We start from the raw sequence: 25,841 nt of genomic DNA on the forward strand, positions 1-25,841 counted from the left end.
CTCCTTCCCTGGGGGCAGACCAGGCTCTCAGGGCTCTGCCCAGGGCCCCAGCTGTCAGGGAACCAGGACAAGCAAAACCAGCTGGGATGGCGGCCACCAGTGCTGGGCAGAGCAGCTCAGCTCCAGCACAAGGGCTGCGTGTTCCCATCCCATGACCCCGGTGCTGTGACACAGGCAGCACAAAAAACTCTGGGTTCCTTTGCTTCTGACTGCCAAGGCACATGTGGAGTAGGAACTTACCAGGGCTCTGGATCAAAGTGTGCCTGTGGCTCTCTCCCTTCTTCTATGGCAGAGGAATATCCCACATCCAAGGATCACAGAACAGGTCTTCCAGTGTGGGTCTGTCCAAGGAGTTCACGGATAAACACCACCTGATCAGGTCTTTGCACTCTGGGGAGAAAAAGCAGAAACTGAAGGTCAGCCAGAGAAGGCTCCTGTCTGCTTTGCCCCACTATTCCCATGCCCAGGCCATGCTGGATGTGCTCAGAGCTGGGCCTAAACTTTCCCATCAATTCCCTGTTTTGGAGGAGAGCAGGACATGTGCCACCTCCTCAGCAGCTGCCAGAGCGGGATGCCCACGAGCCTGCTGCTGGCTCCCAGCACTGGCATTCCCCCCGTGCCCAGACAAGAGGATCCACCTTGAGAGAGCCGTTGTGGCAGCGGGAGCTGGCCCCAGCTGAGGTTCTGGCCCCTCCTGAAAGGGTGCTCCCCGCAGACCATCTGGTGCAGCAGGATGCCCAGGGACCAGACCGTTGCTGCCTCGCCATGGTACCAGCCAAAGTCGTTCCATTCCGGGGGGCTGTACGACAGTGTTCCTATGGAATACAGATGGAGTTCATCAGGGGGATGCTGCTTCTCCCAGAGCCTGGCCCCAGCATCCCTGCACCTGCGGGGGCTGCATCAGGGGCACACAGGGTGACCACTGCCCTCTCGCCAGCACCTGGGACTTGTGCACAAAGTTAGGGTTGGAAAAGAAGCCTCTGGTGCTGGAAGAGGGCAGCCCTGGCTAGGCTCAACCATGACATGCAAAGGAAAAACCCACTCTATGCTGGGGAAAAAACCTGCCCATATCCTCCCTGCCTGCATTGCCCCAAAAATATTATGAAGCCAAGGCAAACAGGGCGAGTGGAGCAGTCCAAGCCCTTCCTCTCATCTGCACACCAAAGTGGCTGGGGCACAGGTTCCGCCCTCCCTCTCTGCTACCCCCACCCACGGGGGGTTTGGTCGGGCTGGCTGCCCCAGCCAAGCCCCAGTCCTGGGCAGAGTGGCTGGCAAAGGCTGCCAGCAGGGCTGGAAGATGGCTGCCCACCCAGCCCTGCTCTAAATCAACTCAGCTGAAGATTCAGTGCCCTGACTGGCAGCAAAAGGGAGAATCCCCGCTGCCACAGCCAGCTTGGGCTGGGAGATGTTGGGCCATGAGATGTCAGCAGCGGGAGCACAGCCCTGTGTAGGCTCACCTGCAAAGTGAGTGTAGACTGTGTCCTGCAGGTAGGTGCCACAGCCAAAGTCAATCAGTTTGGCCTGCCCGGTGTCCAGGTCAACCAGGATGTTCTCTGGCTTGATGTCCCTGTGCAGGACCCTGCAGCTGGTGCAGTGCCGCACGGCCTCCAGCACCTGGCGGAACAGCTCCCGCGCCTCCTCCTCGGGCAGGAACCGCCGTGCCCGAATGAAACGCTGCAGGTCCTGACACTGCTCTGGCCGCTCCAGCACCATCACGATGCAGTTGGGGAGCTCGAGCCACTCCAGCAGCTGGACCACACCGGGGAAGCCAGTAGACACCTTGGTCAGCAGCACAACCTCCAGGGGTGCGCTGGTGCCGTCGGGCTGTGGAAGGAGCACGACGCCGTCAGTGGGGCCGATGCCGTGCCGGGCCTGGGGAAGCCCTCAGCCAGCCCGGGATGCTCTGCGCCCTGCGCTGGCCCCACGCCCGCTCTCCCTCGGGGCGTCCTGGCGGCTCCCACCGTGCCGGGCCCCGGCTCATCCCCGGCCGGCAGCCCCGGCTGCTGGCCCCGCTCACTCACCAGCTCGCCCCAGTGCCGGACGCGGTTCCGTGGCACCCTTTTGATGGCCACCTGCAAGCCAAGGGCAGCAGCGGGGTGAGCTCGCTGCCCGTACTGCGAGCCCCATCCTCCGCTCTCCGCCCTCCTCCTCCTGCATCCCCTCCTCCTCCTGCGCCCGCCGCCGGCCCCGCCGCTCACCGGGGCGCCGTCCGAGAGCCGCGTGGCCGCGAAGACGCTGCCGAAGCCGCCGCGCCCCAGCAGCGATCCCAGCCGGTACCGCTCCTGCAGGGCCTCCTGCGCCGTCCCTGCGGGCGGGACGCGGCTGTCAGCGCTCGGCCCGGGTCCAGCAACGGCCCCCGAGCGCCCCTCACCCGCCCCGGGCCGGCCATGCCCGGGCGTTCGCTCCCAGGAACGCGGCACGGGAGGCTCGGGGCCGGCGGCCGCGCTGCCGAGCGGCGGAGCTCGGGCCGGGGAAGCCGCAGTGGAGGCGGCGGGAGCGGCCGCGCCGCGTGTGCGCTCCGCGGGCCCCGGGAGAAGCCGGGGCCGGGGCCGGCGCCGGGGCTGTGGCCGGGGCCGGGGCCGAGGTCGGGTCGGGGGCCGGGCTCGGGCCAGGCGGAGCCGAAGGGCGGCGATGCCGCCCCAGCCCCAGGCACTGATGCCCGCCCAGCAGCGCCACCGCCAGTACACCCAGAGCCGGGCGGAGGCGAGACCGTGGCGGGACGGCCGGGGCCGGGCACGGGGCAGCCCCGCCCGGGGCCGGGGGCGGGCCGGGGGCATGGCCCGGCCCTGCAGGGGGGAGGGAGGAGGGGAGAGGAGAGGGACGCCGGACAAGGGACCCCGAGAGAAGGGTGCCCGACAGCGGGAAAGGGAGAGAAAGAGAAAGAAGAAGAGAAAGAAAAAGAGAAATAGAAAGAGTGCTTAAAACTATCTGTTTGCTGCTGCTGCTGCTGCCGCTGCTGCTGCCGCCGCTGCCGCCGCTGCCGCCGCTGCAACTGAAGCACCGGGGCCGTTCGTCCCCGTGTCCGTTCCCCGCTCGCCCCACGAGCCCCACGTTCGAGCCCCGCGCGCCCCGGGGACAGCCCCTCTGTCTGCCCAAACACGGGAACTTTGCAGCCTTGAGCCCGGATGCAGAGCCCTGACTCCTGCACACTGGCACAGCGATCCCCTCGCTCGCTGCTGTGCATTGTCCTTGCTGAGGGGCAAACACTGTCGGGCCACCTTCCCTTGGGGTAGGATTCCTACCTGAGCCCAGCACTGCACTTACATCTCCAGTGTTGCTTTGCAGTAAAAACAGGGGAAGGAAAACTGTGTGTGGCTCATGGTATTTTAGTGTCTAAAAATCACTACGTCATCGATCTTAGAGATGAGATGCATCTGGAATTACTGGGATGCAACATGAAAAAGGGGAGCATAGAAATAGATAAGGGAAAACATCTTAGATTGTTTCTTTCATTTTCATTTTACTTCTGGAAAGCTGTTTCAGTTTTCCAGGAATCTCCTCCTGTCTGCTCTCCCCAAGAACCTCTCATGGAGAACGAGGTCAAGTTTCTGTTGCAAGATTTTCCATCAGGGAATTATGCCACATGTGAAGTTTTCATTGTGACTGTTCTGGTTTAGGGCAAATTTTGGGAGGAAATCTCCAAAAGGGGTCCATCTAGAAAGCAAGTTCAAGCGTCCCCTCCCCGACTAGTTCAGGAAAAGACTTCCCTTGAGAAAAGTTAAAAACCCCAGTTTGTTTAACAAGTAAAGTATTCACAAGCATGAAAAATGAATAATATTAAATAAAACCTCGGACAGTGCTGAAGAGATGGCAAATTCAGAAGGTCCTTTTTGTGGGTTGTAGTTGGCTCCCTCGGTCTCTTCTAAGTCCCTCTGGTGCTGGAATGCAGCGTCCCAGAGCTCGGGGGGCCACAGGTGTGAGCTGCTGCTGCCGGTGTTTTTCTGGGTTTTCAGTCCAGAGCAGGTGTAAACAGTTCCAAGAAAAAAGAAAGTCACAGTCCAAGGAACTTCCCTGCCCCAGCTAGCTAAAAAACAATTGCTAGACATGGGCTGTGAAGGCATCAGGAAGTTTCCAAGTCTGAGCACTGGTGGTCTCAGCTAACACCAGAGCTGGATGGTGCTGGAGCCAGAACCTGCAGATTTCCAAATTTTGGCTTTCTGTGCCAGCAAATCGCTGGACTTGGGCTGTGCCAGCACTAGGAAGTTTTCAGATCTGGGCACTGGCGTTGCCAGCAAACACCAGATCTAGGTGATGTCGTTGCCAGTGATAGAAATCTGCTGGATTTGTGCTCTGCTGGCACTGAGAAATTTCCAAATCTGGGTTCTGGTTACATGAAACGCAAGATGTGGGTGGTGCCAGAGCCAGTAAGAGGAAGCTGCCACAGGTTTTGGATTTCTGTGCCAGCAAATTGCTGCACTTGGGCTGTGCCAGAATAGGGAAATTTCCAGATCTGGGCACTGGCAGTGGCAGCAAACAGCCCATTTCAGGCTCCAGGCTCCAGGCAGGACTGTATCTGGATGCCTTCCTCTTTGTCTTCCTTCTTTCCTTCCTTCTTTCTTGGGATCCTGCGGCCAGCAAACTCCAGATTGTGCAGTGCTGGCAAGGGGAAATTGACAGGTTTTAGCTTACTTTGCCAACAAATTCTGGACACGGGTGGTGCCAGAAGAGGGAAATTGCCAGATGTGGGCACTGGCAGTGCCAGCGCACACCAGATCTGGGTAGGGAATGTGCCAGCACCAGGAAATTGCCAAATGCTAACTTTCAGTGCCAGCATATTGCTGGAATTATGCTGTGCAGGAACCTGAAAAATTCTGGATCTGGGCACTTGTGGTGTCAGCAAACACAAGACTGGGTTGCTGTAGGTACCAGGTATTTGCAAGGTTTTGGCTTTCTTTGCCAGAAATCACTAGACTTGGGCTGTGCTGGCACCGGGCAATTCCCGCATCTGGGCACTGGTGGTGCCAGCAAACACCGGATCTTGGCATTGCCAATGACAGTAGCAGGGAATTGCCACATTTTGGCTTTCTTGACCAGAAAATTGCTGGACTTGGCTCTGCCAGAACAGGGAAATATCCAGATGTGAGCACTGGCAGTGGCAGCAAACACCAGGTCTGGGCACCTGTATTGGCATCAGGAAATTGCCGGATTTTGGCTTTCTGTGCCAGCAAATTGCTGGACTTGGGCTGTGCCAGGACAGGGAAATTTCAAGATCGGGGCGCTTGTGCAGCAAACACCAGATCTGGGTGGTGCTGGTGGCAGCACCGGGAAGCTGCTGGGTTCTGGCTTTCTTTGCCAGAAAATTGCTGCATTTAGGTTTTGCTGGCACTGAGAAATTTCCAGATGCTAATTTTCTATGCCAGCAAACTGCTGGAATTAGGCTGTGCAAGCATCTGAAACATTCCTGATCTGGGTACTGGTGGTGTCAGCAAACCCGAGATCGGGTTGCTGTAGGTACCAGGTCTTTGCTTGGTTTTGGAATTCTTTGCCAGCAAGTTGCTGGACTTGGGCTGTACCAGAATAGGGAAATATCAAGATCTGGGAACTGGCAGTGCCAGCAAACACCACATTTCAGGAAGGACTGGATCTGGACCCGTTCCCTCCCTGCCTCCCTCCTTTAGCAAGGTGCCAGAGGGGCTGGACAGCAGCCAGGCAGAAAGGGACGTGGGGACACTGATGGACAGCAGGCTGGACATGAGCCAGCAGTGTGCCCAGGTGGCCAAGGAGGCCAATGGCTCCTGGCCTGGCTCAGGAATGGTGTGGCCAGCAGGAGCAGGGCAGAGATTCTTCCCCTGTGCTCAGCACTGCTTGGGCAGCACCTTGAGTGCTGTGTCCACTTCTGGGCCCCCAATTTAGGACATGGAGGGGCTGGAGCGTGTCCAGAGAAGGGTAGCAAGGCTGGGGAGGGGTGTGGAGCACAAGTCCTGTGAGGAGCAGCTGAGGGAGCTGGGGTTGTTTATCCTGGAGAAGAGGAGGCTCAGGGGAGACAAGGCGGTTTCAGGGCACAGGCTGGACTTGATGATCTCCAAGATCTTTTCCAACCTTGCTAATTCTGGGATTCTCTGGAACTACCCTTGGACCAGTTGCAGGAGGAGCTCTAGGCCTCCTCTTCAGAAGCTCCAGCAGCCCAGGACCCTCAGCTTCTCCTGCCAGCCCCAAAGCCCATCCTGTCAGTCCTGCAGAGCCTCTGCAGCTCCTCCTCACTGCCCAGAACAGGGAGCCCCAGAGCCAGACACAGCAGCCCAGATGTGCCCCCCTGGCCTGGGGTGCCGCTGGCAAGGGAGCAGCACCAGGCACTGCAGGAGCCTGCAGACAATTGATCTGAAGGCCAAAGCTCCTTAGCTCCTTCTGAAAGAGCAGGAACAGTTTCTCATTCCAGAGTGGTGGAATGCTGGGCACCGCAGCTCCGGGTGAGGACTGGACACAAGTTTGCTCCCACTGAGTGCTGGGATGGGTTCTGCAGGAGCTCTGGGCTCCTGTGCTTGCCAGGCACAATGAGGAGAGAAGGAGCCAAGTCCACTGATGTGGGAAATGGATTTGTAGAAAGTTTTTAGAGCCTAATAGAAGGCCCACAAAGTATGAATCTGTATATAAATCTTGAGACAAGAAATGCTAACTTAAAAATTTCCATGGAATAGGACAGATATTGTTGAGAGAGAAATGCAGCTGGAAAAAAGTTTCAAAAGATGGCCTTGCAAATAAGATTTTGGAAAAACAGAGCTATGAAAGATGCATTGTAGTGGGACCCACAAAGAGTAGTTTTAAATAATTGGCTTTAAGGCATCTACAACATGGCATGGCAAAAGGCTGATAGACCAAGAAACGCTTATAATGTAAAATATTTAGGAAGTAGTTGGCTTCTGATTGTGATGGCGTGAATGATAACATCTGTATTGTCTCACCCTTCTCATGAGACTGAAAATGGAATAGAAGTTTTTAAAACACCTCTCAGTTGCCCCATCTCTAGGTCAAGAAAAGAGTATTATCCAACACACTGACACACCTTTTCCTCAAGCATAGCCCAGCCTGGACCAAACACACTGAAAGGTTTCCCCTGTGGCCCATGTCTCGAAACATCAGGTCTGCTGTTTGACAACTCAGGTTGGTTTGGTGTCAAGGAGTTCCCTCAGAAATACTGGGTTTGTCTTCCTCTGTGCCTTCCCCTCAGCAGCCTTGGGGATGCTCCTGTGTGAAGCCATCTGTCTCACACAGTTTGAGACAACTTCAAACAGGATACTGTGCAATAAGTCGTCTCCTCTAAAGTGTTCCTGCAATCCCTTTCCAGCAATGGGAAATTATTACTGATAGATGAAAGTGGAAAACCCCCAACAGTTTATTATCAAACAGAATCCCCCATGACACGCGTTCCAAGAAGGCGCCGGGGTCTCTCTCGGAAGAACAGGAGCTGTCACGGAGCAGTTCCAGCAGCTGATGGAAGCTCGGGGACTCATCCGGTGTCGGCTTTCTCCCACGGCAGAGCTCCATGGGGCGGGCAGGGCAGTGAAGCAGCTGGGCTGGAGCCCCTCGCTGCCTTGTCTCCCCGGCGTGGCTCAGCCCACAGACTCTCGGGCTGGGAGCGGGGCCGCTCCGCTCCTGCCGGCACCGTGTCCCTGGGCTTGGACAAACAGTTTCCTGCCAGGAGAGCCCTGCACACTGCTCCACAGATCTTTCATACAGGCCCAAACCAACACCAAACACTCTGTCTGCAGCAGCTTTGCACAAAGGGCTGCAGCAATCCGGGACAGCTGCAAGTGAGTGTCGGAAGGCTCTTGTCTTGTTCCTGTCAGCAGAATGCTTGATGATCTGATGCAGTTTTATTCAGATGTAACATGAGAGCGGAGGTTTTTTGTTAAAATATTTCATGATGAGTAACAAGCCTTGGGTGCATGAGGTACAGGACTGACATGCCAAAGCATGAGCGTATCCTCCAAAGCGGCCAGTCTAATTGTCCATTTTATTACTCTTGTAATTACTTCACACTAATGAGGAAAACCAAGCTCTGCTTGGAGGCAAAACAGGCATGGGATACACTATGGTCCCTCGCAGGCTCAGCAGGGCTGGCAGTGACAAAGCAGGCCGTCTGCTTCATTGTGAACCACTACAGAGCTACATCCCAATCTGGTTTATGTAGCGTGGTATTATTAAGAGCTCCTTTTCTGCATGAGACACAAAAAGGAGATTCCAAATGATCTTCATGCAAGCATGCAGTAAAGAACTGCTTCTGCTATCCTAACAAAGCATTTGCTTTGGCAATTACACTCTTCCCATTCATCTTTTGATGCAGACACGTCAGGTTTTCTCTCACACCCCTGCAAGGCTGGCAGTCTCTGTTTCCCATTTCCTGTTCTTCTCTAGAGATGGTGCAGTGGCTGCTTTGAAACAAAAAGCCCTGAGATCTGGACAGCGTGAAGGAGCATGAAATGCTAATTAAGTGCTCATATTGGTAACACCCAGGTCTGCACTGCCCAGTGCTCTGCAGCAGCAGCAGCAGGACCATGCATCATTCCTGTTGGTTGATGTTCATGTTTCTGGTGTGCAAGAGCAATGACTTTGAGGAGGGACAAAAATGCCCCTCTTCAAACAGTGGGTGTGCAAGGAGATGTGAAGTTTCACAGCCTTTTCTAGGATATTTCAGAAAGATCTAAGAGAATATTGTGGCATGGGGTAGGTCCCTAATTTTGTCTCCAGAGAAGTCCCCAAAGGGCACATTGACTCTGCTGCTGATGGCAACCCCATAAGCTCATGGACCAGTTTTCCCTGCAACGTTCCACCCTGCCTGGGCTTTGCTAGGCCGGGACTAGACCCAGAGCCAAGCAAACACAGGCAGCCAGGTGACATTGTGTAACATCAGAAGCTGGCAACCATGAGGACTTTCCTGTCAAAAGGTTACAGCTTGCACTGGGCCCAGAAGTGTTTTACCCTAATGCAAAGCAAATTGAAATGTGAAGTTTAAAAGCTTCAAATGACTATGAAAGGAAACTGCAGAATAATTTCTGGAAGGGCAGCATTGTCAATGATCATGCTGCCCACCAAGAGCTGGAGCTGAATCCAGAATTGCTTCTTCCAGCTGGGCAGGAATTCATTCCACTGGCAAGCACTGATCCACGGGAACAAATGATCCCCTAGCTCTGGGCTGAATGGCAGCCAGGCTGCAGTGCAGATTTGAGGAGCCCTTGTCACTTGTTATTGGCCTCCCAGGGCACTCATCCTTCTGCAAACAAGGTGCAAACAACACAGCTGCACTGCTGTCCCGGATAAATATACATATGGGTGACTTTGCCAAAGCAGTGCATCATTTCCCAGTGAAATACATGACCTCTTCTTACCTATGGAATTGTGATTGAAGACACCTGTGAGCCAGATCTGTGGGAGATTGCAAAGGAGAAAAGCTTTGGGATTTGGGCACACTTCTCTTGGTTTCTTTGCTCAGGCCTTTGGTGAGCACAGAACACACCTAGGTAGAAAACCTTTGATTATACAGGATCTTTTGGATCCATTGTCCCTCAAACAGGTCAACAGGTGACTGTTGTAATGCTAAGTAACAAAGAGCAGCACAAATGACACAAAGATAACATGGCCAAAGTGGAAGAGGAGAGGCCCAATGAGGAAAGGATGTGGTGAGACACTGGCACACTGAGTGAGCTGCACTCCCATAATCTCTACGCCAGAAGGTCCTGGTCTCACATTCTCCTCTTGGTTTTTTCGATTTTGTTTATTTATTTACTTTTTTTTCATCATCAAAATGAAATATATAGAATTAAAGACATGTCATCAAAACTTAAAGACAGAATCAAAACACATTAATTCAAAACTACATCTAAAGATCAGAACATATGTACATCTATAACTATGAAGCCTAACGCATCAATCCTTTTCTTCAAGCACTCTCCATACAGGCGGCAGCTTCTTCCTGAGCTTGGAGGATAGAGAGCTCTTCTGGATGAGAGACAAGGACTTTGTGGGTGAGAGAACATCGGAAGTGTCCCGAGACAACTTCTCGGTAAGACTGTAACCAGCCAGATCTGCAAAATGGAGACACAAAGTTTAACAGAGGCCACAATGCAAACCTAAAGCATCTGAAGCTCTGTATTTCATGGGACACATTTCCTGGAGATGTGTAAACAGCTGCACAGGGAAACATGCTCCTGCTGGCAGACACTGAGGCAGGCCAGGGCAAACCCTGAGCCACTTGCCCAGAGCTGGCACAGGCCCAGCCTGGCCTCTGGGCTGCCCTGGGACAGCAGGGAGCCCAGAGCCCTGTGCTCCCCAGGAATGGCTCAGCTGCACAGGCACCCTCCTGCTCCTCTGCCTGCCCCACAGCTCAGCAGCCCCACAGCTCCAGGGGCACTGGCAGCAGCACAGCTCATTGCAGGGGCACATGCAGGGCACAGCTGTTCCCTGGCAATGTGCACAGCCTCTCTGGGCTGCCACAAGACCCTTCCTGCCAGCAGAGATTGGCCCAGCTCCCCCCTCACCTCTGTGTGAGGCTGAGCCATGATTGCCTTCACCTTGTCCTCCATCTGGAGCTGCTTCAGGCCCCCATGCCATGACTAGGAAGGGCAATGGAGAGAGTGGGGCAGATGCACACCCTTCCTTAGGATTTTGTCATTTTTGGCACAGCTCAAAAGGCAAATCCAGAGGTTTCCAACTCAGCGCTTCCTCAGCCTTCTGGAGAACATCTCGCCTTCACCAGCCCAGCATTTTGGAGAGGTTTTCCCGCACATGTGGAGGCTTGCTGGCAGCACATTCCTTCAGCTGGGTGCCCATCACCTTGCAGAGGGCAGAGGCCAGCTTGGTGGCCACGGTGCGGACGCTGGCGCTCCGCACAGGCAGCGCCTTGTTCTCCAGGCAGGGCCAGAGCACGGGCAGGGCGTCGCGCTGGGCGACTTCAGGGCTCCTGGCATGAACCCCCTGCACAAGCACTGCCGGGACAGAGACACAGCTCCTTACCCACCAGCCTCACTGCAACAAGGATCTGCCTCTGCTTCTGCTTCTTGCCAGCCTCTCTGGCCAAGAGCAGCAAAACAGCACCCAGAGCCCCTTGGTCCAGAAAGGGGCAAAGCAGCTGAGCATCCTGGAAACAGAACCACCAACCCCTCAGCACTAACTGCTCCAACCAGAGCCTTGTCCCTGCGGCAGACTTCCTACCTTTACTAAATTAGTACACAATCTCTGCATAAACAATGAATGAAATGTCCAATTGCCTTTGATTTCCATTAAGAAGTTGTCTAAACCCACACTGAAGATTTGGAAATGCACCATAGAGAGGAAATGGAGAGATTTCTAATAAAAGGGATGATTCCATTTTTGTAGCTTTGATGTCAAGTGCCAAATGTCTAATCTGGCTCTTCCCTGTGCTCAGTGGCACACAGCAAAGGGCAGGGTTAGAACACACCTCAAAACTCCAGCCCACCAGAGATGGCTGCTGCCTGACAGCTGGATGAGAAGCATCAGTGACCAGCTGGGGTCTTTGGCAGAATGCTTTTGGGGCTTCCAACAAAGAGCTGTTTCAAACCTCAGGGTGTCTTAGATAATTACTCAGACCCCATTGCCTTGGCATTTGGGCATCTCCACATTTTAATGCCACTTCCCCTCTCAATCTTAATGGCATTTTTTCTTATGATGTCCACTTGAATAAGGGCATAGAGAAAGAAAAATGCTACACAGGGGACTCAAATATAACCAAAACACGAGTGTTTTCTCATATTGTCTCTGAAATATCTCTGCTCATTTTCTGAACTGAACTATATCAAACACAGACAAAAAGTTACTACCAACAGGCTTCTTGCATGGCAGATTTGGCTGAGAGATCAAAACCTGAAATGCTTTGGAGACCATTCTTGTTTTCTGATCAGACAAAATGTTATCTACCAGCCATTTAATATTCTGTGGTGGAAGAGACTTAATTTTCTCTATGCTGTTAATCCACCAGCAGTCAGCAACAATGAAAGAGCTCCTACAAGTACCCAAAACCAATTCTGCTTAGCAGGAAAGGGTTATGGAACCCATTTTAAAATGGGAATTCATTTGAGTTTAAATGCAATTAAAGACATTGGTGACTACTGAACAGGAGGAGCACCTGTCTGTTCCTACTATATTGCAGAGAGAGCATCTGCTCTTTCTAAAGTACTCCAAATTTATGGTTAAATCGTTTTTTTGAAAAAGATGACCTCTTTTTCAAAGAACAGCTAAACTAAATTCCCTGTTGCTGGAGATGTACTTTATTCAAATGCTCTTTAAAGGGCCTTTGACATTCCCAATCACTGAACATGCCCTTTTGAGATTCCTAATGAAGACACAAAGTGTATTAAACCTTGCATTCAAAGATGTTGGCATAATTAGCAGTGGATTTAGCCCCAGTTGAAGCAAGGCTATCAATCATCTTCTCTGCTATATATTGAGATTATCCTTTTTCCATTCCTTGGCTCTGGCTGACACAGCAAGCTCCTCTGAGGAATCAATTATCAGCTGCATTTGTAGCATTTTGGACAGCGCTGACACAGGCAGACACTGTTTGCACACCCTGAAAGGCTCAGTCCAAGGCCCCTCTGACAGTACAGGCAGGGAGCCTCAGCACTCTGCTTCTGTCCCTGTGCCCCAGAGGCTGCCTTGCACTAAACCCGTGCCTCTGGTACCTCTGTTGAGTTCTGGCCTAAAGCTGTGACCCCCAGGCCCTGCACGGTTCAGCCTCAAAACTTTCCAAGAGAAAAACAAGAATTCTGTGAGGACAAAACAAACTGATGCCCTGAAACAGCATTGGCCACCATTTCCCCTCAAAGATCACAGATGCCCCTGAGCTCCCCAGAGAGGAGCCAGCTGGGGCATTTTCAGCCCTCCCTTTGCTGGAGGTGGTTCTGAGATGCCCCAGTGAGAGCTCAGCCCCAGGCCGAGCGCCGCCCCCATCTCAGGTGCTGCCCAGCTCTGCAGCAGCCAGGGAAAACCTGCCAAACCCACCTGCCTTGGCCATGGGGCAGCAGGGACACGCTCAGCACCTCCTGGTTTGGAGGAGCTGCTCTGCTGTCTGCTCACAGGCATTCCCTGTAAATGCTCCCTGGGAAGAGCTCTGGGCTCAGAAGGGGAGGCCAAGCCTGTGATACGCTCGGTGACATCCAGCAGGGCTTGGCCACTCAGGTGATTCCATTGGTAGCTGAATTCTTTCAGCAGGGACACTTTATCTACAAGGGAAACACACGTTTCTGCTCACTTTTCTTAGGTCATAGGAGAAAGGGCAGGGCCAACACCATTTTATAAAATAAAGTACATTTCTGCTGTGTTTTGAATCCTTTTCTTCTTTCCTTCCAGCCTACTTGGCAGGGTTTTAAATTCCAAAATAAAAGCTCTCCTTTTGTCGGTTTCTCGGCTGTTTTATGGCCTGGAAAGGCTCGGGGATGGTCTTGGGCATCCCACGCTCCAAAGGATGAAAAGAGGCTTCAGGTTTTTTCTCGGTCTTCAGTGTTTATTAGTTGTTTATCTAAAAGATTTTCTCTCGGCCCGACAGAGGTCTGCACAGCAAGTCAGCCATGAGCACACTGAGAGCCCCCGGGGCAGTCACCTATCTTTATACTCAAAATTATGTATACAATATTTATCAATTTTCCCCAATACCTTCTACCCTTATTAACCGGTGCACTTTTAGTAATAACCAATCCCAAAGTGCCAACATCACCACAGAAGATGGAGGCTAAGAAGAAGAAGAAGAAGAACAGGACACGCCCCAATTCCTCCATCTTACTTCTTTAGACCCCCTGTACAGAAATCCTAAACCCCGTGTTTCACACTCTAATTAACTTATCCCTTCACCATTTACCCCAGTGAAATCCTCCCATCCTCATACAGGTGTCGTCTCCCGTGTAGGATCAAAGTCCAGCCTCCAGACACTTCTGGCAACATTCCAGGACTCCCGAGCCCCCCAAGGGTGGTCTCGGTCACTCTGCACATGAGTCCTGAGGTGCTGAGATCCCACATCCTTTCACATTTGTAAATCCAAAGTTGTTTGCTGTAGCTGGAGCTGTGTTAAAACATTTCACATCAGGGACCTCATGAGTTCAGTCACATGGAAGCAGCGAAAAGGTTTTGCATCCCAGAGCACAAAGGAAGAGCCCCATACTTGGGACACAGAAAGGCACTGAGTCAGGCAGTTCCTGAGTTCACAGAGCAGCTGGGGAGGAGAAAGTGGAAGCTCCCCTTGAAGACCTGCCTCTTCAACACTCCTTTTTTCAGGCATATTTCCCCACTGCAGCATTCTCAGAGCTGACATAAATGTGTGTGGCAAAGGAATTTAGAGCAGCCCTTGCCTATGTAGTTAATTGCTGTGGCCATCTTGCCCCACGCAAAATAACATGTGGAACAAGGCATCCTTGAAAGCTGGGTTTATACCTGTTTGTTCTAAAGAAATGAACTTGGTGAATCACAAGTTCCCCTTTGAACATAGAAGACAAAGAAGAAAAGTGGAAAATAGGCAGCTAATGCCTCTAATGTAGAGCCTCCCAGGTGGCTGCCCTGCAGAAGCTCTGATGGGTCAGTGTCCCTTCATGCCAACAGCAAAGCTGTTCATTTCGGAAGTCAGATGGGGCCCAAGCAAACTCCAAACCCCCTTTGCCTCTGAACTGTAGCAGAGCTGCAGTCCAGGACTTGCTCTTCAGACAAGCAGCACAGAGCCAAGGGCTCCTGGGACTGTTGGGAAATGCTGATCCCATTCCAGCCTGTTGGGGATGGTGCATAAGGACTGCACCTGCACAGCCTCTGGTGGGTGTCAGCTGCAGTGTTCCCCAGACAAGAGCAGCTGTCGAGGCACTCAGCGCTCTCTTGTGCAGGAGAGACAGAGACGAAGCTGAGGAGAGTCCCTGCCAGGGCTCAGCCTTACCCAAATGAGCAATGGATTCTCCCAGTGCTTTCACAGCTGCCCCACGAACCCTGGGATCCTTTGAGTTCAGGTTCTTTGTTATTCCTTCCACCAAACCAATGATCAGCGGGTTCAAGGCATCTCTCAGGGCTCCTGTGATTTCAGCCAGCACGTCCAGCACCCTCTGCTTCACTTTCTTGTGGCTGTCAGATATTCTCAGGACAAAACAATCAAAAATCTGTGAAGAGAACAAGCAATGTGAAAGCTGGATTCAAATGCCCCTGTTTGAAGAGTGGCTGTAGCAGTCAGCAATGTCAAAGATGAAAGTGATCCTTTCTGTCAGGGCAGCACTCGCTTGCACAATTTCACTGTTTTCCTGTGGGCCACTCAATGGAATGGTGGCGCAGCCTCATGCTGGTTGAAAGATTTTCTTCTGTTTTTAGGAGGTTTGGCTGGGGACTGAATGGTTGCTATGGTATTTCTCTCCATCTATAAATCATTAAATCAATTCCATTTATTAATGCTAAAGAGTACCTTTGCTTTGAATGGAAGCAGATGTTTACAATGCCTGGTTTTCTATACAGTTGCCTCAAGTACTGAGGGCAATTATGATTTTGCCAAAACTATGGCTGGAGGAGATCTAAGTTTTCTTTGTTTGTCTCAGAGCCAGTGTCTGGAGAAGAGCAGGGCCCTGATCAACTCTTCCAGGATCCAGACCATTTCTCTAAGTAACAGGTGGACTTCTGAAATGTAATGTGCTGTACAGCTCTCATTAGAGCAGGTTCAGTCCCTTGACAGCCTCATTATCAGGCACCTTTCCCTGGAGAAAGGGAAAAAGCAGCTACTGGGAGGAGAAGGCAGAGATGAGTCCTTAGCTGTTTTCCTCCTTTTCCAAAGAGAAAAAAAGACTCCCAAGAAGGGTGAGCACTGTCTTTACCAAGAGGAATAGGAACAAGGATGGAAATGAGTAGCCAGAGCTGTGCCTGTGTAAGACAAGATGGAGTATATAGAAGTATCCTTAAATAAAACAACTGGGTTTAAACCAACCCAGCCTGATACTTCCCTTCCCTGTGCAAACCCATTTTTGGTCTGGAGAACAATTGCCATGCTTTCAGGGGCTGGATTCCCTTCACTTCACCCAGCTGGGAGTAGGAGAGAGCAGCAGTTACACCAGCAGAAAATTCTGCCATCATCTGATGAACAGCATCAATAGGCACCTGCCAGACAAATACAGCTGGACTGAAATAACTTGTCCTGAAGCCTGGACCTGAATTACATTTGTCTGGGTGAGAGGGACCAGCGTGTCCCAAACAGCCAGGACAGAGTGCCAAGACACACTGAATTAACTTTGCTGCTACAGGCTGAGGAAAGGAGATAAAGGAAAGGAGCAGCGAAGATACCCCACATACTTGGGCAATGTTAGTGGAGATGAGCTGGGGGCTGGTTTTGCACAGGTCTAGGAGGAGTTCCACTCCTTCCATCCGTGCCTGAAAACCCCTTGGCTTCCAGGAGATGGTGAAGCTTCTGGAGCAGCTCCGTTTCTTCCACTGCTGGAGGTGACGTGACCTGGGCTTTTGCACGGGGTAGGAGGTGTCCATCAGAGGGAGATTTCACCCTGGGAAATAAAACCAAATGAGGACCTGGTGGTGATAATTATCATAGCATGGCATCCCCATAGTGGAAATAATTAGCATGGGCTCCATGATTCCAGAAGGCTGATCAATCACTCTATCATACTATACTATACTATACTATACTATACTATACTATACTATACTATACTATACTGAAACTCATTGCCCTCACAGACAGTCTGATACAGACAGACCAGATTGGGCAATTGAATCCAAAACACCATCACCAGTGGCCAATTAAGAAATTACCCTTTGGTAAACAAATCTCCATAACACATTCCACGTGTTCACAACAACAGGTGCAGCAAGTGAGGATAAGAATTGTTTCTCATTCTTTTCTCTGATCTTCTCACAGCCTTCCCCAGAAAAATGCCTGGGAAAGTTGTGCCTGCTGCTCTCTATGGAGACAGTTGCAGCCACAGACAATACCTGCAGTTAATTGTGAGCAAAACATCTTGAGCAGCTTTCCTAATTATGTCATTTCAAGCTGCAAAGTCATGGGGCTCTGAAGAACAACATGGACCTCATGACAATCATTACAGGAGACAATCTGCAAGTGACATTCTCACCACTGCTCACTCAGGAAAGCCAAGGATGAGATGCATCTGATCTATCTTCAGATGGCTGCCAGGGCACACAGATCACTTTGCTTTGTGGAGAAAGAGAGACACTACTGCCAAGTTTAAATGCCTCCTCATATGGGACGTGTGTGTCTTAGAATAAGGGAACTCATCACTCTGGAGAAGTGTCTCTGCAACGAGGCATGACAATCTGGAAAAGTAGCTCAGATGCATCTGAACAGATAAACAGGGCCATATTTGAAAGATTCAGAAAATCAGTAAGAGAGATAAAAACAGAAGCCAGACATCCCAGAATTACACTCACATTTCATTTGCTTCCCTGGAGACCAGATGCACAGCTTCACAACCCCACCGGGAACAATTCTCCTGATCAACCTGTCTCTTCCATGAGCACAGGAAGATGCCAGCTGTGCTACTGAGGCATGTGGTCACTTTCCTGCCACTGCTGAGCAGGACAGAGCTAAATAAATCCCCTCTGCTATCAGAGCAGAACAGGTACAAGCAGCTCTGCAGCTGCCATGAAGAGACAGCAAGGAGCAAATTCCTGTCTTAAATGCTGATTGCAGCACAGGGGGAAATAAACCAAACATGCTGTCCATCAAGCAGATTACGTGAAGGACAGGAATTTCAAAGCAAAAAGTGCACATTGAGACACCTGTTGACTGAAGTTGTTCAGGAATTGCCTTGCTCCTTACTACTCAAACTTGGCACTGTTTGAGGGTAAGGAAACCACGATTCCGCCAGGCCAAACCACACGGATGAGAACTGCATCTTTGTGGAAGGGCATCTTGCTTCCAAACTGAGATTTCTCATCAAAACACCCATCTGAAAAAGACTCCACTCAGGTGAAAAAAAGCCCTGTTTGAATTTACTTGTCCCAAGTCATGCAGCAGAAACTTGGCTCTCTCCCAGCCTCCACAGCACTGCCCTTGCCACTGCACTGGATCGTCTGAGCTGCCACCAGTGGGTGTCTGTTTGTCTCTCCATTTTTGTGGAAACCCCTCCAGAGAAGTTGTGTTCAGCACAATGCACAAGTAGACATTTTTTATCCTAGAGCATTTGTAGGGAAAGGAAACAATCTGTGGCATTGGTCATTTCTGCCAGACAGTTTTTCCTGAGGAAGAGGCATGCAAAGCTTGTCATGTGCTTTGTCACATCTGACAAAAGTGCTCAGTACCGTTTGCCAGCAGACAATGTGGCCTGGGGCTCCTCTGAGCCATCGTTCCTCTCCTTCACCGGCTCCTTGACAGATGGGCCTTCAGCCTTCTGGTTTTCCGTCCCCTACAAAGACACAGAGAAACCCCATCAATCTTTAGAGTATAAACCAGGAAATTCCCTGTTGAAAACACAAGTTAAAACCAGGATCACTGCTACCAAGGCTTAGGGAAACATTTCCTAACTTACAGATGAAAACAGACCAGAGATTCAGTGATGCCAACTCTTCGTTTTCAATAGCCCAAGGCAGGTTATGGGTGCTACCAGACTCAGCAGCAGTCTAAAATCCCAAATTCCTTAGTCTTGAGCATAAATGGGAATAATGCAAACTGGCAGGCAATTAGTGTTTGTGAAGGAATCAACAGAATAAACTGGACTCTTTGGGGGTTGGCCCAGTGTGTTGGAAGTTGATTTGGTTCAACACTCACTCTCCCTGTGCCTGCACAAAGGCAGGCTCCCTTCTATAACGTCAATAGAAAAAATAAAATTGCCTCCCTCAAACAAACAAAGGATTTTTCACTGGATGCTGCTGAATTCACCAAGCTTCTTCCAGCCCCACATGGCTGGACAGCAGGGCAGTATTCCCAAAAGACAGACAGTCATTGTAGTAACTAGGCTTGGACATCTTTTGTAAATTTGGGAATTTTCTTGGCACTACTACTTCCAGTGTCCTTTGCAAAGACTCTGTTATCTTCAGAAGCACAATTCTCACTTAATTGCTGTACAGGGGGCAGGGTAGGGAGAGCATGGTGGGTGCTTACGCTTAAATGTAAATCCATTTTCTCCTCTTTCCCTTTCCTCTTTGTGACAAGTATTGAAAATATTCAAAACCCCACTTTTCCCTAGTAATATCAGTTCCTTTGTGGTCTGCAGATGAACAGGCTGAGGATTAACAGCTCATTCCCAGGAGCAAAATGATTCAGCAGAAGAGGAATGAGCTAAAGACAGATTGGGTATGTTTGATCTCATATTAGCAGTGGCAATACTTGCACAAAGGAGACATTTCTCCTGCCAAGCACTTATTTTCTTCCTAATTCTTGTCAGAATATCTTCCAGGTCACGGGGGGAAAGAGATTGTTCCAAAACTGTTTTAAATTGTTGATGATTGAGCAACATCTTCACCATCTCCTGTCCATAATGCCTAAGGAAGGAAGGAATGAAGGAAGGAAACAAAACAAAAGTGAACAAACACAGGAAGAGCGTTACCAGAAGAGACTGATACCTTAAACTCATCAGGTGCAATCCCTGCATAAGAAGGCATTGCCTACTCAGCAAAGAGGGAGATTTACCTCACTTGACACTGCACAGTGCTGTCAGCTGAACACAAGAGGCAAGAGGAGAATGTGGGGCCACAGAAAAATACCATTTCACTCTGAAACTGGGGGTGTGCTTCTGTGGCATCAAAGGATCCCAGGGAACAAGCAAAACACATCTGCTTTGTTGTCAGAGCCTGTTAGCAGTGTCTTGCTGCCATTGCACAATAATTTGCCTTTCTTTACCTGGCAGGGAAGCCAGGACAAAACACCTCATGCATCCTCTTGATAATTCTATACTCTGTGTATGCACAGGGGCAGCTAGTTGCTCTGGTGTTCTTGGCAGCTATTCATGGGAATTTCATCATCAAAGGAAGGGGATTTTGGTGATTTGGGTTGATTTTGCCAGTAGGAAACCACAGTTTTCTTCAAGAAGAAGTTTGGAACTCACTGAGCCACAGATAACAGCATTCTAGAAATCTGCAGAACAGGTTTAGAAAGACTGAATATTTTGGCTAAAGACCCCTGAAATATTTCTAGAAAGTCTGAAGTTAATGAGAAATGGATGTTGGGATCCTTCAGTGATGAACATTAGCCAACACTTTGGCTTTGTGTTTTGCACCTAAGGCCAAACAAAAGTGTTGGACTGGCTGATCTGAGCTCTTTTGATCTCAGTAAAGAATCCTTCAAGCCACAGGAAAAAGGTGGCAATGCTCCTTTTTGCTGGCCAGCCTCAGGTCTCCCAGCACAGCCATTTGCCCAGGCAGCCCAGAGCAGTGGTCACAGTGCCAAGGCTGACAGAGCTCAAGAAGAGTTTGGACAATGCTCTCAAGCACATGGAGTGACTCTTGGGGTCACTGCACATGGCCAGGAGATGGACTCGATGACCCTGATGGACCCTTCCAACTCAGCATATTCCATGGTTCTGTGACCCTTATTCACACCGTGAGGTAACTTCATATTCCCTTTAGTTTCCACTCTTGTGTGGTTTCACCTTTACAGCCAGACACAAAGCGGTTTTCCTGTTTTGGGAGGTGAAATGAAGATCATTACTTGTGTCCTTGTGGCAGTCCTGAGCAAGCTTCCCTGCCACGTGTGGCAGCCTCTCAGCCCTGGGGGTGCCTGCGAGCTGGGTGACTCCAATTCTCTCCACCAGGGACAGGAGGAGTTGGGCCGCACACTCGCGCACCGGGGCGGGGCGGCTGCTGGGGAGGAGAGAGCAAACCCTGGGCACAGGGACAAGGAGCAGCGGCAGCGCCGGCCTTGGCCAGAGCTGCTCCCTGCCCTTGCTGGGGGAAGGAGCCCGGGCTCTCCCTGCGCCTTCAGACACCTGCACAAGGCTCTGTCCTCAGCTAAACACAAAGGTAGCATTGCACACTAGGCCTGCCTGCACGGAAGAGGGAGAATTCAGTCTCCCTGCACTGTCTGATACTCAGTTTCTTTCACAGTATTTGCTCGGAGTAAGATTAAAGAAATAGATGACATATGAATAATTTAGAAATTAAGGACAATTGATGCTGACCCATCAGAGGACACCCAGTACACAGAGCTACAGCAGGACTGAGGCTCTTTCCACCCATTTATCCCCAAATCTGCAGACCTTTGGAAAACAACAAATGCAGGGAAAACACATGGTGGGCTGTGAAGTTGCAGAATATCCAGCAATGCAGCCTGTTTCTGCTGTGGGGCTTGGCAATGGATCCATCTGAATGTTTTACCCTATTGCAAAGCTGAGGAAAGGGGGGCAGGCAGTTTAGCCAGGCTGTCCTGCTCTAGAGAGTGTCTCTTGGGAACTATCAGGCCCAGCACCAACATTTAAGGCAGCATTTGCTCCAACTGTCCCATGGCTGTCAGCCTGTGGAGGTGCCTGTAGAGTGATTCATCTTCTCAAGGCTAACATGAAACATCAGTTTGCATAGAAAGTAGAGCTCTAAGCCAGGACAGTCATACAAGGCTCCTTTGGCAGGAGCTGCACCTGCTGTGCAGGCTGTGCCACACCCAGCAGATTGTCCCCCATGTGCTCCACGCCCCAGCAAGGACCCTCCTCATTTCCCAAGTTAGTGGCATCATGAGGAGATGTGGTTTTCCCAGGGCCTCTGTGGTTAGCACTGTGAAATACCAAACACTGCTCACAGCTGCAACTGCAATTGCCCCTCTGCCCACAAAAGCACAAGGCTCTATCCTTGGCCTTTGCAGGCACTTTCACTTCCCCATCAGTCACCACATCTAGGAAAATCTGACAGACTGGGAGAACTCCAGGAAGCAGCAGGAAGCTGAGTCAGAGGACCTTTAGTTTGGGTATCAGGAAAAAGGGTTTTTCACCCAGAGGGTGGCTGGGCACTGGAACAGGCTCCCCAGGGCAGTGGTCACAGCACCAAGCCTGACAGGGCTGAAGGAGCATTTGGACAGCAATCTCAGGAACTTGGTGTGACCCTTGGGCTGCTCTGGGCAAGGCCAGGAGCTGGACTCCATGGTCCTGATGGGCCCCTTCCAGCTCCCCATATTCTACACTTCTGTGATTCTGAGAACTGATGGGCTGCAGGAGGGCAGAAATAGGTGACGAGAGGACAGAAGTGAGGTTGGTTGGAGAATCAAGTCACTGAGTTCACAGAAGATGCAGGATACAGGACCCTTCCCTCCAACCATTCCCATTCTCTTCTCCCTCCCACACACACAAAGGTGAAGAATATCACTAAAAGAAGAAGAACCTACTTGACTCCCATGTCCATGAGAGCAGTCATTGCTCGTGCAGGAGTCACATTCTCCACCAGGATCCCCAGGGTCTGACTGGCTGCTTTCTGAACAAATTCTGGGGAGCTGGACACCATCTGGAGAAGGACCCGAGCACCCTCATCCACCTCAGAGTCCATGTCCTTCTTCAAGGTCACAGAGAGCTCTCCCAGAGTGACAATGGCAGAGCAGGACACCTTGGAACGGAGGTTGGTCACCTGGGGAAGCCATGAGGGGAAACATAAGAATCACCTTGAAAAGAAAACCAGTTGCCTTCAGGAGAAGTCCCAGGAAATGACAACACATCCCACTGTGTCCAGGGTAACATACAAGTACAGGAAGAGCTGGAGAGCACAAGCACAGAAAGGCACTTACTCTGGCACCAATTTCTGGCCTCAGACCTGCTCACTTCAGGGCTAAAATAAAAATTTCATTCAGTGTTCTACTTAACCCTTCTAAAATGTCCACTGCTTTCAGTTTAGGCCCTTTTACTAGAAAATTAAAGCAAGGGCTGCTTTCAAATCATCAAGGCACAAGTCATAAAGATAAAAGAGTCAGGTGCTCCTGTTCCAAAAAGCAACACCAGCAGTTGAAGCACTCAGCCAGGAAACAGAAAACACAGGCTCAGGTCTACAGAATAATTTGCATTGTTGAATTACAGCTTGGGCAGAAACTGGGACTCTGGGAAATAACATCATCAGTGTCTCAATTTCTGCCTTTGCACTCAAAGATGAGTGTCAGATACCCGACCTGCCAGTAAATACAGCTGCATGTGCCCACAGATCCTACAGATAGCTGACAGAAATTAGAAATCTCAGGTCTAAAACCAGAAATGAAGGCAGACCCTGAGCACACATAGAGATGAACAAGCACATACCTACTCTACACACCGTGTATGAAGTATGGGGGACAATTCAGAACAATGTTCTCACCTCGCTGGTAACTGCCAAGCAAACCTCACAGAGGCTTCAAAGCAGGACCTCTGAATGGGACCCAGCCAGGTGTTGGATGGTGAAGAGTCCCTTCTCGTTCAGCTCCCTGAAAGGCAGAAGATTGATTTTTCTCTCCACCAAGGCAGCACCCTCTGAAATGAGCAGCACTGGGACAGGTACATAGAGGTGTCAGGGATGGGCAGGGGCGTTTGGAGCCTGCAGTTGCTCCTCAGCTTGGCCCCTCTCCTGCAGAGGCTGGTCCAGGCCAACACTTGGGTGGTGCTCCGGGGCCTTGGAGCCAGGGGTGAGGTACCACATCTGTACCAGCTGTGCAGCAAGCCCGACGGTACCTCCATGGACGGCGTCTGGGGGCCCTGGTCGCAGGCTCTGGCTGCAGAGACCCCCCACTCCTCCGGTGAGCAGCCATCCCCTCTGCAGGGTGCTGGCAGCAGCAGCAGGGAGGCACCCACGCCTGGGGCTGCAGGGCTGGGGGTCCTGTTGTAGCAAGGTGTGACTCCCAAGTTTTGGGGGGCCAAGGGGAAGCAGCCCCCTCCCTGTCCTGGCTCTCCCTGCCCAGGAGACATCGGGCTGTGCTGCAGAACCCCTGACCTGCGGCACGTGCGCTGCGAGCGGGGCTGGGACCCTGCAGAGCCCCACAGCTCCCACCAGCTCCTCTACCGGCCACCTCCGAGCGGGGCTGGCACAAGGTAAGGGGCATGGCAGGCAGGTGGCACCCATGCAGGCACATCCCAGAGACCACTGGTTCTGCTGCGTCCCAATATCCCACACTGGGCCCCTTGCCCATGCCCTGCTCTGTCCTGCCCTTCCACCACCAATCTCATACCCCCTCACCACATTGCACCTCCAACTACAAGCAGCAGTAGCTTTCCTGGGGAAGAGCAGGAGGACTGCTGGCTGTGGGTATGCTTTGGTGAGACACTCTGGCTCCCCACTCCTCCCACAGGGAAGATGCATGGCAACAGTGCGAGGAGGTAAGCAGGGGGGCACAGGGCACCTATGCCTGCACCTTCCAGCCCAAGGCTGGCAGTGCCATCTCTGTCCTGGTGAATGTCACCAGGACCCACATGCTGCCCACACTCAGCTACTTCAAGGAGCCCTTTTGGCTGCACCAGGCTGGTGAGTCCCAGTGCCACCGCAACCCCTGCTTGGCTCACAGGGGACACAGTGTCCCCTGTCCCGTTTCACAGGAGCGACAAATGCCTATCCCCAACACCAGCAGTGCTCACAGATGCCCCACAGCTTGTGCAGGCAACAGCGTCGCAGGGCCGGCTGAGCCTGCAGTGGCTGCCGCCCCTGGAGCTGCCTGCAGAGCAGCTGGACTACCAGGTCCGCTATGCCATGGAGAACAGCCATGACTGGAAGGCAAGGCCTGCCCAGGGTACCCCGAGCAGCGCTGCCCCCCTCCGCTGCTGACACACGGCAGGCGCGGGGTCGGGCCAAGCGGGACCCGCCCCTTGGTGCCAGCCCACAGCAGCCCTGCCTCCAGCTCGGCTCTGCCCCGCAGGTCCTGCAGGTTCCGCGAGCAGCGAGGAACGAGGTCCTGGAGCTGCGGCCAGGCTCCCGCTACCCCGCACAGGTGCGGGCCCGGCCCAGCGGGCCGTGGTACCGGGGCAGCTGGAGCGCCGGGCCCAAACCCGTTGTGGTTGATGCCGTGGCCGATGCGGGTAAGGGGCAGGGCTGGAGGCTGCGGCCGCAGGAGCCACACGGCTGACGGCAAGAGGCGGACAGTGCTGGAAATGGGGAGGGGGGCACGGGGCAGGGGGCTGCGAGGGGCTCAGAGATGGTGGCTCTGGGAAAGGCTACAGTTCCGGCATTCCTCCTCCGATGCAGGCTGGCTCATCCCCAGTGTTACGGTGGTGCCGCTGCTCTTCTCAGCAGTGCTCCTGGGGCTGCGCTGCACCTTCCCCTCCCTCTACAGGTAAGGGCTGTGCCAGGGGCAGGCGGGGGGGTCCAGCACCAAGCCTGGGCACCTTGCATGGGGCATTAGGGCACCTCAAGTCTGAGGGTCAATTCGATGCCCCTTCCTGCGTAGCCAGCAACATGAAGCAGAAACTCTGGCCGCCCGTTCCTGAGCTGCACCGTGCTCTGGGCAGCTTCCTCCAGGAAAGCAGCAAACACGGCCAGGTGAGTGGGTGGGCAGGGCGACTCAGCTGCTCCCGGGGGCAGCTCGAAGGGCAGCCCCTACCCCGTCCACTCCATGTCGCCCCAGGCCATGCCTTCAACAAGCAGCCGCCGGAGGAGACCGTCCTGCCCTGCCTGCTGGAGGTGCTGCCCGGCCCGCGGCGTGAGGCGGGCCCGCCGCCGGAGCACGCTGGGGGCCGCCTGTCCAGCACTGACATCGCCAACCAGTCCTACCTGCTCATGAGCGGCTGGGAGCCGCGGGCAGCCATGACCGCACCCACCCCGCCATAAACTCCTGTTTTCCCCCGAGCCCCCGCCTGGTTCCTCCTGCGCCGCCGCGCCCCCGGCCCGGATCGCCTCAACTTAGCAAGAACGCCCCGCCCCGGTCCCGCCCCCGGTCCCGCCCCCGGTCCCGCCCCCGGTCCCGCCCCCGGTCCCGCCCCCGGTCCCGCCCCCGGTCCCGCCCCCGGTCCCGCCCCCGGTCCCGCTCCCTCACTTCACGCGCGGAGCGCTCC

The 25,841-nt window shown here is 52.5% G+C and overlaps 2 protein-coding genes across 2 annotated transcripts; one reads left to right on the forward strand and one right to left on the reverse strand.

Annotated features, from left to right (window-relative positions):
• Nucleotides 1–283: 283 nt before the first annotated feature.
• On the reverse strand, nucleotides 284–3,374 carry LOC131562142 (serine/threonine-protein kinase pim-1-like). The gene is made up of 6 exons (XM_058811710.1): nucleotides 3,348–3,374; nucleotides 2,199–2,786; nucleotides 2,022–2,072; nucleotides 1,458–1,824; nucleotides 639–815; nucleotides 284–390 (listed from the first exon to the last, which is right to left on the reverse strand). Exons 1-6 carry the CDS (start codon nucleotides 3,372–3,374, stop codon nucleotides 284–286), a joined length of 1,317 nt encoding a protein of 438 aa, XP_058667693.1.
• Nucleotides 3,375–4,343: 969 nt separating this feature from the next.
• On the forward strand, nucleotides 4,344–25,617 carry LOC131562143 (thrombopoietin receptor-like). Its single transcript, XM_058811711.1, has 9 exons — nucleotides 4,344–4,364; nucleotides 23,437–23,599; nucleotides 23,762–23,891; nucleotides 24,149–24,321; nucleotides 24,425–24,567; nucleotides 24,710–24,869; nucleotides 25,036–25,123; nucleotides 25,242–25,333; nucleotides 25,415–25,617. The coding sequence occupies exons 1-9, from the start codon at nucleotides 4,344–4,346 to the stop codon at nucleotides 25,615–25,617; spliced, it is 1,173 nt and encodes a 390-aa protein (XP_058667694.1).
• The last annotated feature ends 224 nt before the right edge of the window (nucleotides 25,618–25,841 follow it).

Source organism: Ammospiza caudacuta, chromosome 10, assembly GCF_027887145.1.
Source record: "Ammospiza caudacuta isolate bAmmCau1 chromosome 10, bAmmCau1.pri, whole genome shotgun sequence".
Classification (NCBI taxonomy): Eukaryota; Metazoa; Chordata; class Aves; order Passeriformes; family Passerellidae; genus Ammospiza; species Ammospiza caudacuta.